The sequence below is a fragment of the Grus americana genome, chromosome 1 (genome assembly GCF_028858705.1).
Source record: "Grus americana isolate bGruAme1 chromosome 1, bGruAme1.mat, whole genome shotgun sequence".
In the NCBI taxonomy this organism is placed as follows: domain Eukaryota; kingdom Metazoa; phylum Chordata; class Aves; order Gruiformes; family Gruidae; genus Grus; species Grus americana.
The window spans coordinates 136,322,076-136,335,177 of NC_072852.1; the positions used below are offsets into that span (position 1 = coordinate 136,322,076).

The window sequence follows — 13,102 nt, forward strand, 5'->3', positions numbered from 1 at the left end:
GCTGCATTTCTCTCTTACAAATCCAATTCAATCAAGAGAACCGAAACATCATTAGCAAACCCACTGATTTATCCACCAGTAAAGTGCTGATACAGGCTTCTAGTCCTGCTGCTAATAAATTCTCGACATAGCGGTGTTTGCTCTCTCTCGGGATCTCCCATTATTCTAATGGCTACAGGTTTCTAACTTTACCACTGGAATTTTTAAGCCTGAAAATCTGTAATAGCAGGGTCCAAAGCCTGTGGGAGTCATAGGAAAGAAAGGACACAAGCCCAGAACATGTACCCAGTCGCTACAGAGATGCGGCTACGTGGAACTGCAGGTGAAGCAGCAGCTGGTGCCCTAAAAACTGCTGTAGTAAGACCTTTTTTTTTCCTTTCTGAAAGACAACCATTGTCTCCCGGTTTGCTCATCACTTCCTCTCCCCATTTCCCCCCGTGGGGTTGCCTCCAGGGTCTTGCCTCCCTCTCTGTACCTTTCCCTGCCTCCTGCTTGGTTTGTTGCCTTAATTACCAGCTCGCCGGGCTCGTTCACCTCTGCTCCAGCCTCTCTTCTGCAGAAATGCAGCAGCTCTGAAGGCCAAAGCTAGGTGTTGTCTCCTGTCCCTCGTGCGCATCATCTGCCACCAGGGTTCCAGGCAGTTACCTCTGAGCTCATCACAGCATCATCCCGTTGCTGCTTTCATATGCATGAGCCCTTACACACTATGTCAAGGCCCGGGCACACGCTTCTGCGTCCTTTTCAACAGGGAAGGCCCAAGGGCTGCTAGAAGTGCCATTGCCTTTTGGGAATAATTTCCCAAGCTGCAATTTCCAGAACTTCTTTAAATGGTCCTGGGTCATTTTGTCTACCAGGTTTCATCTTTTAAACACAAAGAGTTTATTTCCTTGGAATATGAGAGGCCAGAATTAATGTTCTAGGCTATATGGCAGCTAAGAAACACTTCAGTTTGGACTGAACTTAATAATAAATAAAAAAAAAAAGTACAAAAAGTAAGAATCCAAATCCACCTATGACAGTAGCCCATGTTTCATATAGCTTTAATAAAAAGTTTTATTACATTCCTCTCTTGGAATGGTATTATTTTTCTACTTGCTGAACATGATATCCAAGATAACAAGAGTCTAAAAAAAGAGATTTTTATTTAAAAAACACAGGCTCTCCAATCTATCATGTATGCTATAAATGAAATATAAAATGATTACTAATGTAAGATGCTCGACACTTCCATTTATTTACTTTGATCTCTCCTAATTGGAGAATGGAAATATATGGGTGACTAGTGTGTTCTGCTTTTTTATTTTTAATTATATGCTCAAGCATTTGCAAAACTTCAGCATCTGGACTGAAAATAGGAGAATGCTTGTGTTTAGAATAGCTGTTTGGAATTTTTAAAGAAAAAAGCCACCATGTTTATTAGTCTAGGGAATGAGATGTTAAACTAATCTGCCAAAACGAAGATTTAATGTCAAACGTCATCTCGTTGTTATTTTTCAAGTTCCTCAGTTGCATTCATCCCGGTTGGGCTTTCCTGGAGGGCTCTCACTCATCTGACCAGAGTGGCTTGTGCTTTTTTATTCCTGAATGTCACATTTCTGGCAGGTCAAATATGTTTGGCTTTCTGTGAAGTCAGAAAGAGGTGGAGCGTTTCCATGATGCCAGCAGACCTAAAGCCACACCTTCCTTCCAAAACCCCTCCTCACAGAGCTGCTGGAGGACTCCCTTGTGTCTTAATCCCATTTCCATCATCTACCAGTGCAGACCCTGCAGGGTCGCCCCAGGCGCCGTGGCTCCCGCAGCCCAGGACGCCCATTCGTTCTCTGCAGCCTGTCTGCACCATGCTGCTCCGCGGCTGGGCACGCCGAGCGAGTTACACCACTGCCGAGCTACCGAGTCATTCCCACCTTTTCTCCAACACATTGCATTTTTTGCCACAAACCGCAACTCTGAGTATAGCCATTTGCTATAACGGGATTGTGCGAAGCATGAAGAGCAGTACAGACGCAACAAAACATAGTGCGTGCAAAGGAACGAGAGGAAACCCCAACACAAAACCCAAACCAGCATTTTTAAATGTGTATTAGTAGAAAACTAAAGCTGGGTAGCCCATTATGCGTGAATTTAACTCAGCTTTATGACACAGTTTAAGTCTTAGGCACCATTCATGTTTACAGACCAGAATTAAAACCTTCTGTAATAAGTTATGAGCTTGTGCCTATTGACAGAAGTGAAAAAATGAGAACTAAAATGAAATCAGCTGGCTGTTACTCAGCCTCCGCTGCCCAACTGGATCAGGCAAAATGTTAAAATGAGTCCTGCAATTTTTTTTCCCAGCTCTTCGAGTCTGATTTTCAGTTTGCAAAAAAAAGGCACCTGAGAATGTTCTTAAACACGCTCTGTGCCTGCCATCAAAAGAGTTTTCTCCTTTGGAAAAAGAGAGCGAGCCTTGTCTCAAAATGTACTTTTGCCAGGAATTCTGTCCTGATTAGGCTGCCTTGGAGCACTTTCTTGGGTGGGTGCCATACTGAAGTTATTGGCTGTCAGCCATGTGTTCGACACTCTTAAAATAAAGTCTATTCCCTTAATTTGCAACTCAACATAAAACTTAGGTTAAGTCTATTGATACCCCTGGAGGGTGGGGCTAACATACATATGTATGCAATTATTTTCAGGATGTTGCAATGAGTACATATACGCTCCCACAGAAGTTGCTCTGAAGTTGAATACTAATGTTCCTTGGGTATGCATTTTGCCCCTGTCTGGTTTCTTCATCTGCAAATTATTCCACATTCGAATCTCCCCACTGGTACTCATGAAAATCTTGGATAATCCATACATTTGAGTCAGCTCCTCCTAAAGACACTAGGCTGGCCTCTCCAGCCCACACCATCCTACCCCACAACAGGAACTTAACAAAGCACTTCAGTAAATATTTATATCCAAGCCTGCTAGGCTGAAGCCATCATCTCTGACCAAAATCAAGTGCATTTTTGAGCCTAAATGTTTTAGAATGAGGCATGTGGAAGAATGCCTTCACCAGGATCATTTTGCCGTGACTCACATAGCAGGAGGTAAGACTTTTCTCTCCCTCACTTGGAGAAAGGGTAGTCAGCATTTCTCATCCATATTTCACAGATCCATCGAGGAGGATGAAACGAAGTGGGCTGCATACGGAAGGAATACTGACTTGTATTTTTTCTGTATAACAGACATCTGTTTTCAGAGGTGTTAGTTTACTCTTTCACTCGCAAGCTTTCCGCTTTGTATAATGCTTTACTGAGACCATCCACGCTCTTCCAGACCTCCTATTATCTCCTGCATGGTTCCCTACCAGGTGTGGGTTACCTACATGGCATGCAGCGAGAGAAAGGCACAGAAACAAGTGTGTTTATCCAGAATTAAACCAGCTAATACCATTCCCTTCCCTCTCGTCTCCCCCCAGACTTGGATCTCTCTCATGGACACTCACAGAATATCCACATGCCTAAGTGCAAAAGACTGTGCTTAAGGTAATGTCCCTTATGTAGAGCTAAGTGAAACATGGTTCTTTAGTTGCCAGAGGTCCTAATCTAAACATTAATCCTTCATTTTCAGTTATATCTTCTAATTATTTTTTTTGTATCTTTAAAATCACAAAGTGACATTGGTTATTCCACAAGTGGCTTGGGGTATACGGAACAGAGATGAATCTATCTTTTAACACTGAAGATGTATTTAGTACGGCGTAATTAACACCAAAATGGTAATCACTAATTTTCAGATAAAATTAACTATGGTTCATTGGGGAAAATTATGCATTCTGTTGAATATATAATTATATCTATTCTAAAGCAATCACTGCTCATATTTACATATTGAGAAACGGTTGCTGGAAATATGACCTACTTGGTAATAAGAAACAGTTTTGGTTTTGAAGAATATTTATTCCTTACACTATCATACCCGAATGTTGAATTCCAGGAGGAGTATCTACATGCTGGCTAAGCTATATCAAATTACTTCTCATTTTTTTATCTTTTCCTTTCTCTCTTTTCCCCCAGACTACATAGTACCAATGATCTGAACAATTTTGTTCAGCATTTTGCTGGATGAACTTTGCAAACAGCTCTCTGCAGTGAGCACTAAGAAGGGGTTTTGGTAGCAGCAGTTGGAGTCTAAAGCGGATCAGCTTCACATAAAAGGTACGAACGACATAGGAGAGCATGAGTCATTCCCCTTAATCTACACCGAGATACTGAGTTCAAAACACAGAAAGGTCACCTCTTCTTTGCACGCAGATGGCAGTACAAAGTGATCCCATTGTCATCTTATTTCTCTTTAACATGCATGGGCTCTGTAACGCCACTTTGAATGGAAGATCACATGGGAGAGAAAAACCCCAGCGTGCCTTGACTCTAAGTGGAATCACAGAAGCTCAGGACAGAGAGGATGGATGAACCCCCTTGAGAAAGGCCACAGAGAACACTCACTGCAACTAAAATCAGATTTTGTCACTTCTGATTCCCTTAACTCTAAAATACATTTGTGTTAACATTGAAAGGGAGGCTTTTTTATGAGTCCCTGATTTGATAAGGTTTTGGAGAGTCGCAAGATTTTTGCAAAATCAAGCATAGGAGTGGCACCCCATACACTCACTCTAGTCCTCTGGAAACTGGCAATGACTGCTACCCACTGACACTGCCTGTGTGGAAGTCAGAAGAAGTAATATTCATGATTAACCATTAGCTTCACTATTAGGGGAGGAAGCCATAGGAAGGGGGCTCATATACAGCCAATGGTAGGACACGGTGTGAACTGAGAACCCACCAAAGCAGGCGTCCCACTAGAACATCTTTTTATTAAACCACTGTCTTTAATGCAAGTAAACGTTTAGTCAAAGCTAAAACATTAAGTGGAAACATACTGCCTTTGATTTTACTTTCAATTTGAAAGGTTTCTGTATCTAGTGCAATCTGTCTAGTTAGACAGCCTGAGGAAAGACAGTAGGAGTGGAAAACAGAGATGAGCAAACAGGTAGCGGCATCTACCACATTGTTCCATCCACCAAAAAAACAGGGATTTGTTTTAGAGCTAAGATGGTCTCCAATGAAGAAGTGGGGAGACAGATGGAGCCTGGTAAATTAAGACAAAAAAATGCAACCAGCCTTCATTTGCTCTCAAAATTTGTATCACTACTGCTTGCTGGAAATGGTGAAATGTATGGTGAAATATGGAGCTTCACACTGATACTGTGCCCTCAGTTACAACTGATGAGACCCTCCCTTTCAATCTTACCTCTTGTTGACTGATCTTCATACTGAAGCTTAGCTTCACTTTTCTTCTGCGAATCAGATGGCCTCTTTAAAACGTCTCCAGAGAAGAACGCACTGCTCCAGACTAGGTTAGGAGATACACCAAGCATATTGCTACAGGGAATGAAAGTGTTTCTTGAAATACCTGGTATTATCACACTAGCATTAGGATAACACTACAAATAGAGAAATGTTTCCAGGTTGTTACCCAAGCTATGGAAAAGCTTTCAAGCACCCAGGGTAGACAATAAATGTCATTAATCAATTCAGAATTCTAACCTTCCCCTTCTCTTTTATAGACCAAATTTGCAATGCCACGAGGTCATTTTATAATCCCTTGATGCCAAGATTGTCTGGATCAATCTGGTTTCCAGCGTAATTTACAGCAGGCCTTTAGCGCTACCCTGCTGCTACCAGCTACAGCACCCAAGGAGCCTTTCAGCTACGGAGATTCGCTGAAATGCTGCACACTCCAGCCTTTCTCCTTTCCGATATGTACTAGGTAAAAGAGTAAGAGCATGGGCCAGAATCCAGTCATAAGCCTTTCCCAACTAGGCAAGGACCTGTTTCTTCGTTCCTGAAATGAAATCTGTTAGTTTCTACTATTACTAGTAGAACTTCCAGCTATGTATTCCTGCCTCCTTGACCTCATTTGAGTATTGTAATCTCCTTTTGCTGAAGGAACCAAAACTTCTGACATCAGCCCTGTCAACTTCTCTCTTCACTTGTCAGAGACTCGCTATCTGTGAGTGGAAATCCCCATTGACTGCTGAGCCATAACCAATATTTGGACAGCTGTTCTTTGCTTTACTCTTTGGAGAGAAAAACGACCAATGTTTCTGAGGATGACAGAAAGTTAATAAAAGACAGCGAGTCCCTCCTCTCATTGCGTATGTGGTAATATGGACAACTCCTGCACTACCATAGGAACGTGCAAGTATGTAAACCAAATCCAGACAGCACTGACCGTGTTGACCAACTTCGCTTGAGCAACTAGTCCCACGGATTTCAACGATGCAAAGTTATGCATAAGGGCAAGCGCAGTCAGAATCAGGGACATATTTTTCAGCTGATCCTAATATGAATCAAGGAGTATGCTGCAAGAGCTTCACGGAATATACATTTAACTAAAGAAATTATTTTAAAAAATAAAATGAATTTATACCATCACCAGCACATAGTGCTGCACACAGCGGGGTGCTCTTACCATTTGCCTTCAGTTCCCACCATATTTCAGTGCTGTTTAGTACCACTCTAGTTAAGGGTCATGTGCCATTTCCATAATTAATCTAATTTTTCAAAGGTGCATAGCTCATCTTACTTTAATTCCCAGTGGCGACTGGAAGCAGCTTGCTAGTGATCAGCTTCAGTATGAATTTTTTTTCCTATCTATGCGAAATGGCTTAATCAATCAATCCGCTTATTACCTCTTAGAGAAGAGGCATTTACTCCCTGATACCGCAGTGCTTGTGTGGTGTTGGGCCTGTAGTCCTTACTGGAAAAATGTATATGTTCCTTAATCAATGCGAAAGCCTCAGATGATTTTGGCCTGAGAGACTGAGATTTTTCATTTAATGGAAAACAAACCACAGCTTTAACGTTGCAACTTTTTATGTGAGTGCAGACACACGCTGCTTCTGGAGCAGGGGCCAGAAATTGCAAAGTACAAACTAATATCCCTGAAAATTAGTGTTCACACTTGTGTCACTCCTTTGCCTTCATGCTTCATTAATATGTTCTTAAGCAATTGATCTCATTTAGAGGGGAATAATATGGTTACATAATTTAACAGATCAATTTATTAATAATCATGGGAGAAGCTGAAATATATCCTTATACGCCACATAAATAACAGAAAATGAGGATACTATTATTGTGACAAAGGCAAAGGAAATGCATGCCAAGGGCCCAAGTAATGTAAATCCACACAATCTGATTGGTATTAGTCACCGTAGATGCATTTATTCTGACTAAAGAGCTGGCCTTTGCATCTGAAGCAATCAAATCACTCTGATGGTAGAAGTCCAACTTAGAAAAGCAACTCAGCTGAAAAAGCTGACTTTGCCACTCTCTTCCATACCCATCATCTGCATCCGTAAAGGCTTGCTCCCGTGCAACACAATTATTTTTGCCTCCTACATGTCTAGGTATGGAGGGGTTTCACTGGTAAGCTCCTCGCAGAGAAGCCACCCATGCACCCCCAAACTACCCAGGGGTCCCCTTCACTGGTTTCCCCAAAAGCTAAGACAAATTTCTCACAGTGTTTAAAGAAATGAGAGTCACTGCAAGAACAGTCATGCAAGGTTGTGTGGCTGCAACATCATTCAAGTGGCAGCTACCGCAGTGCCATGTAACGCTGTGCAGCAGCATTCACAGGTTCAGAAGAGGCAGTGAAAATAAGAATCACATTGTTGAACACGAATATAGATATTAACGAAGTAATGTTATGTTTGGGTACACAGTGCCCTTGCCGTTGTCAGGGAGAAACATTGCGAAGCAGATGCCTCTGAAGGTCACAGGTGCCCTTAGCCCTGACTCCCAGGCGAGCACCTGAAGGGGTCCTGCCTGCCCGGGGTGCTCCTTCCTGGAAGCCTTCTGAGGAGGAACGGTAAAACACCGGAGGAAAACCGGGGCCAACATAAGAAAGCGAGCCCTAGTTCCAGGGACATCCCGGCACCAAGGCCCCGCGGCGGGGCGGAGGCGGGCGAAGGCGGCGCGGCTGCCCGCCCGCCGCCGGGGCTGCCCCCGCCAGGCCGCGCGGCGGCGCTCCGCCACCCCTGCCCCGCGGCGGGCCGGGCCGGGCCGGGTCGGGCCGGGAGCCCCTCGGGTGGCGCAGGCAGGCGGGGCCGTCCCCGCCCCTCTCGTCGCGCCGCAGCCGCCGGAGGCGAGCGGAGCCCGCCAGTGTGTGAGCTGCTGCCGCCGCCGCTGCTGTCCACCGCGCCTCCCGCCCAGCCCGGCGCAGCCCAGCCCATCCCGGCGAGGCACGGCAGAGCGAGCCCCTGCCCTGCTCCCCCCGTACCGCCCGGGCGACGAGAGCCAGCCATGGGTAAGCGAGCCGGACTGCGAGGGAGCCCCCGCTCCGGAGCCGCAGGGGGAGCCGCGGCTGCGGGGAGGGTGGGAGCGGGGGCAGGTGCGGGGCAGCCCCAGGGCAGCCCCGGGGATCGCGGCGGCCCCGGCCCGGCCTTTTTCTGCGCGGCGGGGCGGGGGGTTGGGGGGGGGGGGGAGGCAGCAGCCTGTTGAGCGCCCCGGCGGAGCGGGCCGGGGGCGGCCGCCCCTCTCGCCCCGGGCCGCTGCCACGGAAACTTGGCGAGGGCGGGCGCGGGGGTCTCTTGGCCGGCGGGGCATCGGGACCTCGCCAGCTGCAGAGCGCTCCCTTCCTTTAAAAATAATTATTAATAGCAGTACTACAGAGTCCCGGAGCTATACTTTGTTGGAGGAGGTTGTACGCAGCCGGTTCGGAGTGTGTCTTCTGCCCCGGTCCCGCTGAAGCCGGGGAGAGCGGTGCGGCTGGGGGACTGCGCCGCACGCCGGAGGCAGGGCGGCCGTTGGGGGCCGGAGCGCCGCAGGGCGAGGGGAGCGCGGCGGCCGTTGGCGGCCCCGGCTCTGCCCGCGGGGCTTGGTGCCGCCGCTCGGCGCTGCCGGGCGACTCGGTCTCGCCTCATCTTACCCTCGGGGAAAGCCGGGGCGGGGAGTCTCGGTCAGCCCCTCGGCGCCAAACCCGCGTCCCCTCGGGTGGGGTTGAGTTTTTGCTAGGGCGTGAAGTGTGGTTCGGGAGAGGAGGAATAACCCCGAGGGCCAGGGAGGAGAGTGGACGCGCCTTCTCAAGATGGGAAGTGTTGAGTAGGGCTGTGTGCCAGGCATGATGGGTTTCGGTGAGCTTTAGGGCATCCTGTGGGCTATTGAGATAACACAGTGCGCTTTTCCCTCTTGGAGCTCAGGGTCTGCGCGGTGGAGGGAATTGGGCGTCGATGGAAAGTGGCGGCTTCTGTTCCCAAACTTACGGGGAGGGTAGCGCTTGCGTGAGTGTGTTAACGGGAGAAAAAGTAGGGAAGGATGCGTCATGCACATGGGTCACTCGGTAGTCAACGCACGTGTTCAGCCTTCGCATCCTTTTAGCCTGGGCCTTTCGGCACGGGCTGCTTCCTGCGAGCTTTCCTTTCAACCGACAATAGACCCAAATGAATTAAACAGTAATGAAAGTTATGAGGTTTGGAAAAAAAAAAGATAGAAAAATACAGCTGTATCTTTGGTCCAGTTTGCCAGTGGCGTACTACTGCCCAGAGACTGCAGCTGCTAAAGCAGAGCTCTGTCAGTGTGTGCCTGTGTGTTAATATGCACATACTGATGCTGGCACCATCTCTGGTTTTAATTAAGAAGGAGAAAGGAAAAAAAAAAACCAAAAGAAAAAGAATTAATTACTCGACCAAAGCCAAAGGAAGCTGACAGAATTCCTATGCTTGCTACTTTGTTAAATTAATTCGCATCACCTAGTTCCTTAATTTCTAAATGCTTATTGACTGGTTTGTCCCCTAGCCTAGTGAACATCAGACTCCTTGTAGTATTACGGTCTTTTTATTAAGCTTTTTTGAAATTTCCAACACCCCTTTCAATGCATGAAACAAACAAACCAGCTGTATTACCGGCACTGTTTTTTGTGTGTGTATTCTGATGCTCACTTTTTAGACTATGCTTTCCCTATGTGAACTTCTGATATGAAATTAAACTGTAAAGTTGACGGCCTCTCCCATGTCTATATCTTAGTATCCTCCTTTTAACATAGACTTTTACTGCCATGGATTGATGTCAAATAAATCTTGGAATGGGGATGGAAGAGGGAAAGAGAGAAAGGAATGTTTTCAAGTGTCTCATTAAGAAAAGTGTATTCTTTAGATTACAACATCTTATTTTGGCAAGGAATAAAATTTATTAGATAACAAATGTAAAATTGTTCTTAAGTGTCTTTGCTTCTAAGTCTATGAAATAGATTTTTCTTCAGTAAATTGAGTTGCTAGGGGTTTGAAACCAAAAAGTTGTGTGAAATCTTTGTGGGTGATTCATCCTGAGGAGAAGCCAATCTTTATTTTAGTCGAAAATCATAGAAAAACACTAAAGTTAGTCTCACAAGTTGTAGACCTGCAACAATATGCAAAATGGATGTTTTATGTCCGTATAGAATGTCTTGTCCTGAATGTAACAGTTGGGAAAAGGGGAGTGAAGAAAACATTTCTTGAAGATTTTGCTAGTAATGATGATAACAGCACAAACCTCCAAAGTCTGTTGACTTCTTTGCTTAGAAATGTTGGATGATCAAGCTGTGCCTGACTGGGTAATGGCGGAGAGGGGACTTCTAGCACAAATTTCAGATGAAATACTTCGAAAAGAAGTCACAAAAAGAAGCCTTTGTCAGCTAGGGATCCAGTCCTTCATGAATACAATGTTTTGTTTATGCCATTGCATAACTGCTGCTTTGGCATTAGGTAGGCTGAGGCTGATGTGACCATCTAACCAGGACTTGTTCGGAGCCCCGGTGCTGCATCAAGCTTCCTGATCCAATGGCAGCAATGTATTTGACCGGTTCTCATTAGCACCGTTTGAATTGTCCTTGCGCACACAAAACTTTTGTGTAGGACTGGTATGCTGAGACTGATTTTTTTTTTTTTTTAAATTTTTTTTTTTTTGGAGGTGCTGAGAGCCCACCATGGCCATTGATGTTCATTGGGCTTTTGGCTCACTCGGCGCTTCTGAGAGTCAGGCACATTGCGCTCAACACCAGTGAGGGTTTGCGTCGGCTGGAGAGTCATCAGTAATAACCAGTGCAGCGCATCTTGTGTGAGAAGACCTACTCGTTGGCGTCTTACATCGTGGCACATACTCTCCCAAACGTAGCGTCCCATCCAGGAGGTGGGGAGGGGGCTGAATAAACAAAAATGCAAAAGGGTTTTGTTCCTAAAAGTTTGAAAAGCATGATAGAGTGTGATTTCTTGAGAACTGTGTGGTTTTGTAATTTTACACCTTTTCCTCTTTGTACTTCCCAAACTGTTGCTTTCAAGTAAGAGAAGTGGTTGGAGCAGAGTGGGCCCATGTATTATGTTTTAGTTGGCTGTTTTTTTAAAAAAGAGATACTGGGGAGAACACTATGCACAAAGAGGGGATGAAATGATGCCTGTCTTCACACAGATATGTGTCCCGTCTCCCTGCAGTCCCTGTGCAGGAACTGCTGCATCGTGGAGCCAGCAAACCCAGGAGTTCCCAGGGCCATCAAGCTGTGCCGCTCCTTCGTGCCTTCTGCAGCACGTCCAGCTCCCCCAGCAGTGCTTGCTCCTGCATCCCCACAGCTCTTCCCTGCATCCCAGAGCGAACCATCCCTTCCTCGTAGGCAGTAACCTCGGGAGTTCCACCTTAGGGGCTTCTATCACTCATAGAAACGGTCCTCGCTTTTATGTGAAACGTGTCCAAAGTAGGTTCAAATATTCCCTGAACCAGGCTTTCTTCTTATAAACAGCTGGGGGCAAATCCTGAAAGAGAATCACTCCTCTTTCTTTCTATTCAGCTATACACTTTGTTCAGGCGGGAGCTGAAATCTTTTGTGTGACACAGCAATAGTAAAATCTGATTAGTATCAGTCATTAAGGGTGGCTGGATTTCAACTGCTAAGTGGTGTAGTCCATATATTGTTAAATCTTGCACCTCTTAAATATGTTTAACCTTGTTCCTAGAAAAGAAGAAACTAATATTAAGTTTATCTTCTCTTAGAACCTGTGAAATACAAAATTTTGTACGGCTGCCCTTCCTCTATCTCCACAACACCTGCTTAGGCTATTAAAAAATAATTTTTCCTTCTCACTGTAATCCTTCTTGTTTGAGAAGGAGGCAGGGGAGAAAATGTGCATTTTGGATATTTCCCAGTATCTTAAACAATCTGTGTTTTCACCATATTTACAGATTCTCCCTCTTGCTCTCTTTGTAAGCGTGTGGTTCAGTAATACAGGAAATCTGCTGTCCCGTATGTGAGTTATGATATGTCTAATGGATCTTGATATGTTACATTTCAGAAAAATGTACTGGGTCATAGATTACATCCCTGGGAGGGCTGAACTGTGGCAGTGCCTGATTGTCTTTTTCAGAGTGTTTCTAAAATTTCTTAAACCAATTGAAATCTGCAGGTCACTTTCAATGTTCAAAGAACTTTAATTATTTTTCTTAAGCCAGGTATCTTTTTTCCAAGTTTGCTTCCATGTGTCATTATTCCAGCAGTTGTCATGTTGCAAACATTGTTTTCTAATACTGTATTTTTTCTATAGCCTTTGTTTTTCAAGATGAATGCTGTCTAATCATAAAATGGTTTGGGTTGGAAGGGACCTTTAAAGATCTTCTAGTCTAACCCCCCTGTCATGGGCAGGGACGTCTTTTCACTTGCTCAAAGCCCCGTCCAGCCTGACCTTGAACGCTTCCAGGGATGGGGCATTGCAACTTCTCTGAGCAGTATTTAGTAATATCTGAAGTTGTTACTCTAAAAACAAATAAGTCCAAAGTCCACTTCATGATAAGGTTAAACTAAATTGAAAATAAACCCAGCAAAGCCCACCTTCTGTTATCATTTTTATTCCTCGTGTCATCCCTGTGTGGGTGCGTGTTCTCGTAGAGAGGATTTTGTTTTCCCTGAGATATACAGCTGGTACAGCCAGACGCAGAATCACTGCACGTATTGTACTTCCACTGATGGTATTTGGATGTAAATGCGTTGTTATCCTTCTAGAAGTGTGAGAGCATCGTACCCAGTGATATTTCACTGGGGTAACGTGTTTGCAGAG

The 13,102-nt window shown here is 45.2% G+C and overlaps 1 protein-coding gene across 4 annotated transcripts in view; it reads left to right on the top strand.

Annotated features, from left to right (window-relative positions):
* The first annotated feature begins 7,851 nt into the window (after positions 1–7,851).
* The window catches only part of GPM6B (glycoprotein M6B), a 110,281-nt gene continuing 105,030 nt past the window's right edge, over positions 7,852–13,102 (top strand). Inside the window, exon 1 of one of the 4 annotated variants that reach the window (XM_054834731.1) lies at positions 7,852–8,337. In XM_054834731.1, coding sequence (XP_054690706.1) covers positions 8,334–8,337 — 4 coding nt within the window. In that variant the 5' untranslated portion in view covers positions 7,852–8,333. The remainder of the gene's footprint in view (positions 8,338–13,102) is intronic. The other 3 variants (XM_054834698.1, XM_054834748.1, XM_054834721.1) reach the window with 3 other exon arrangements.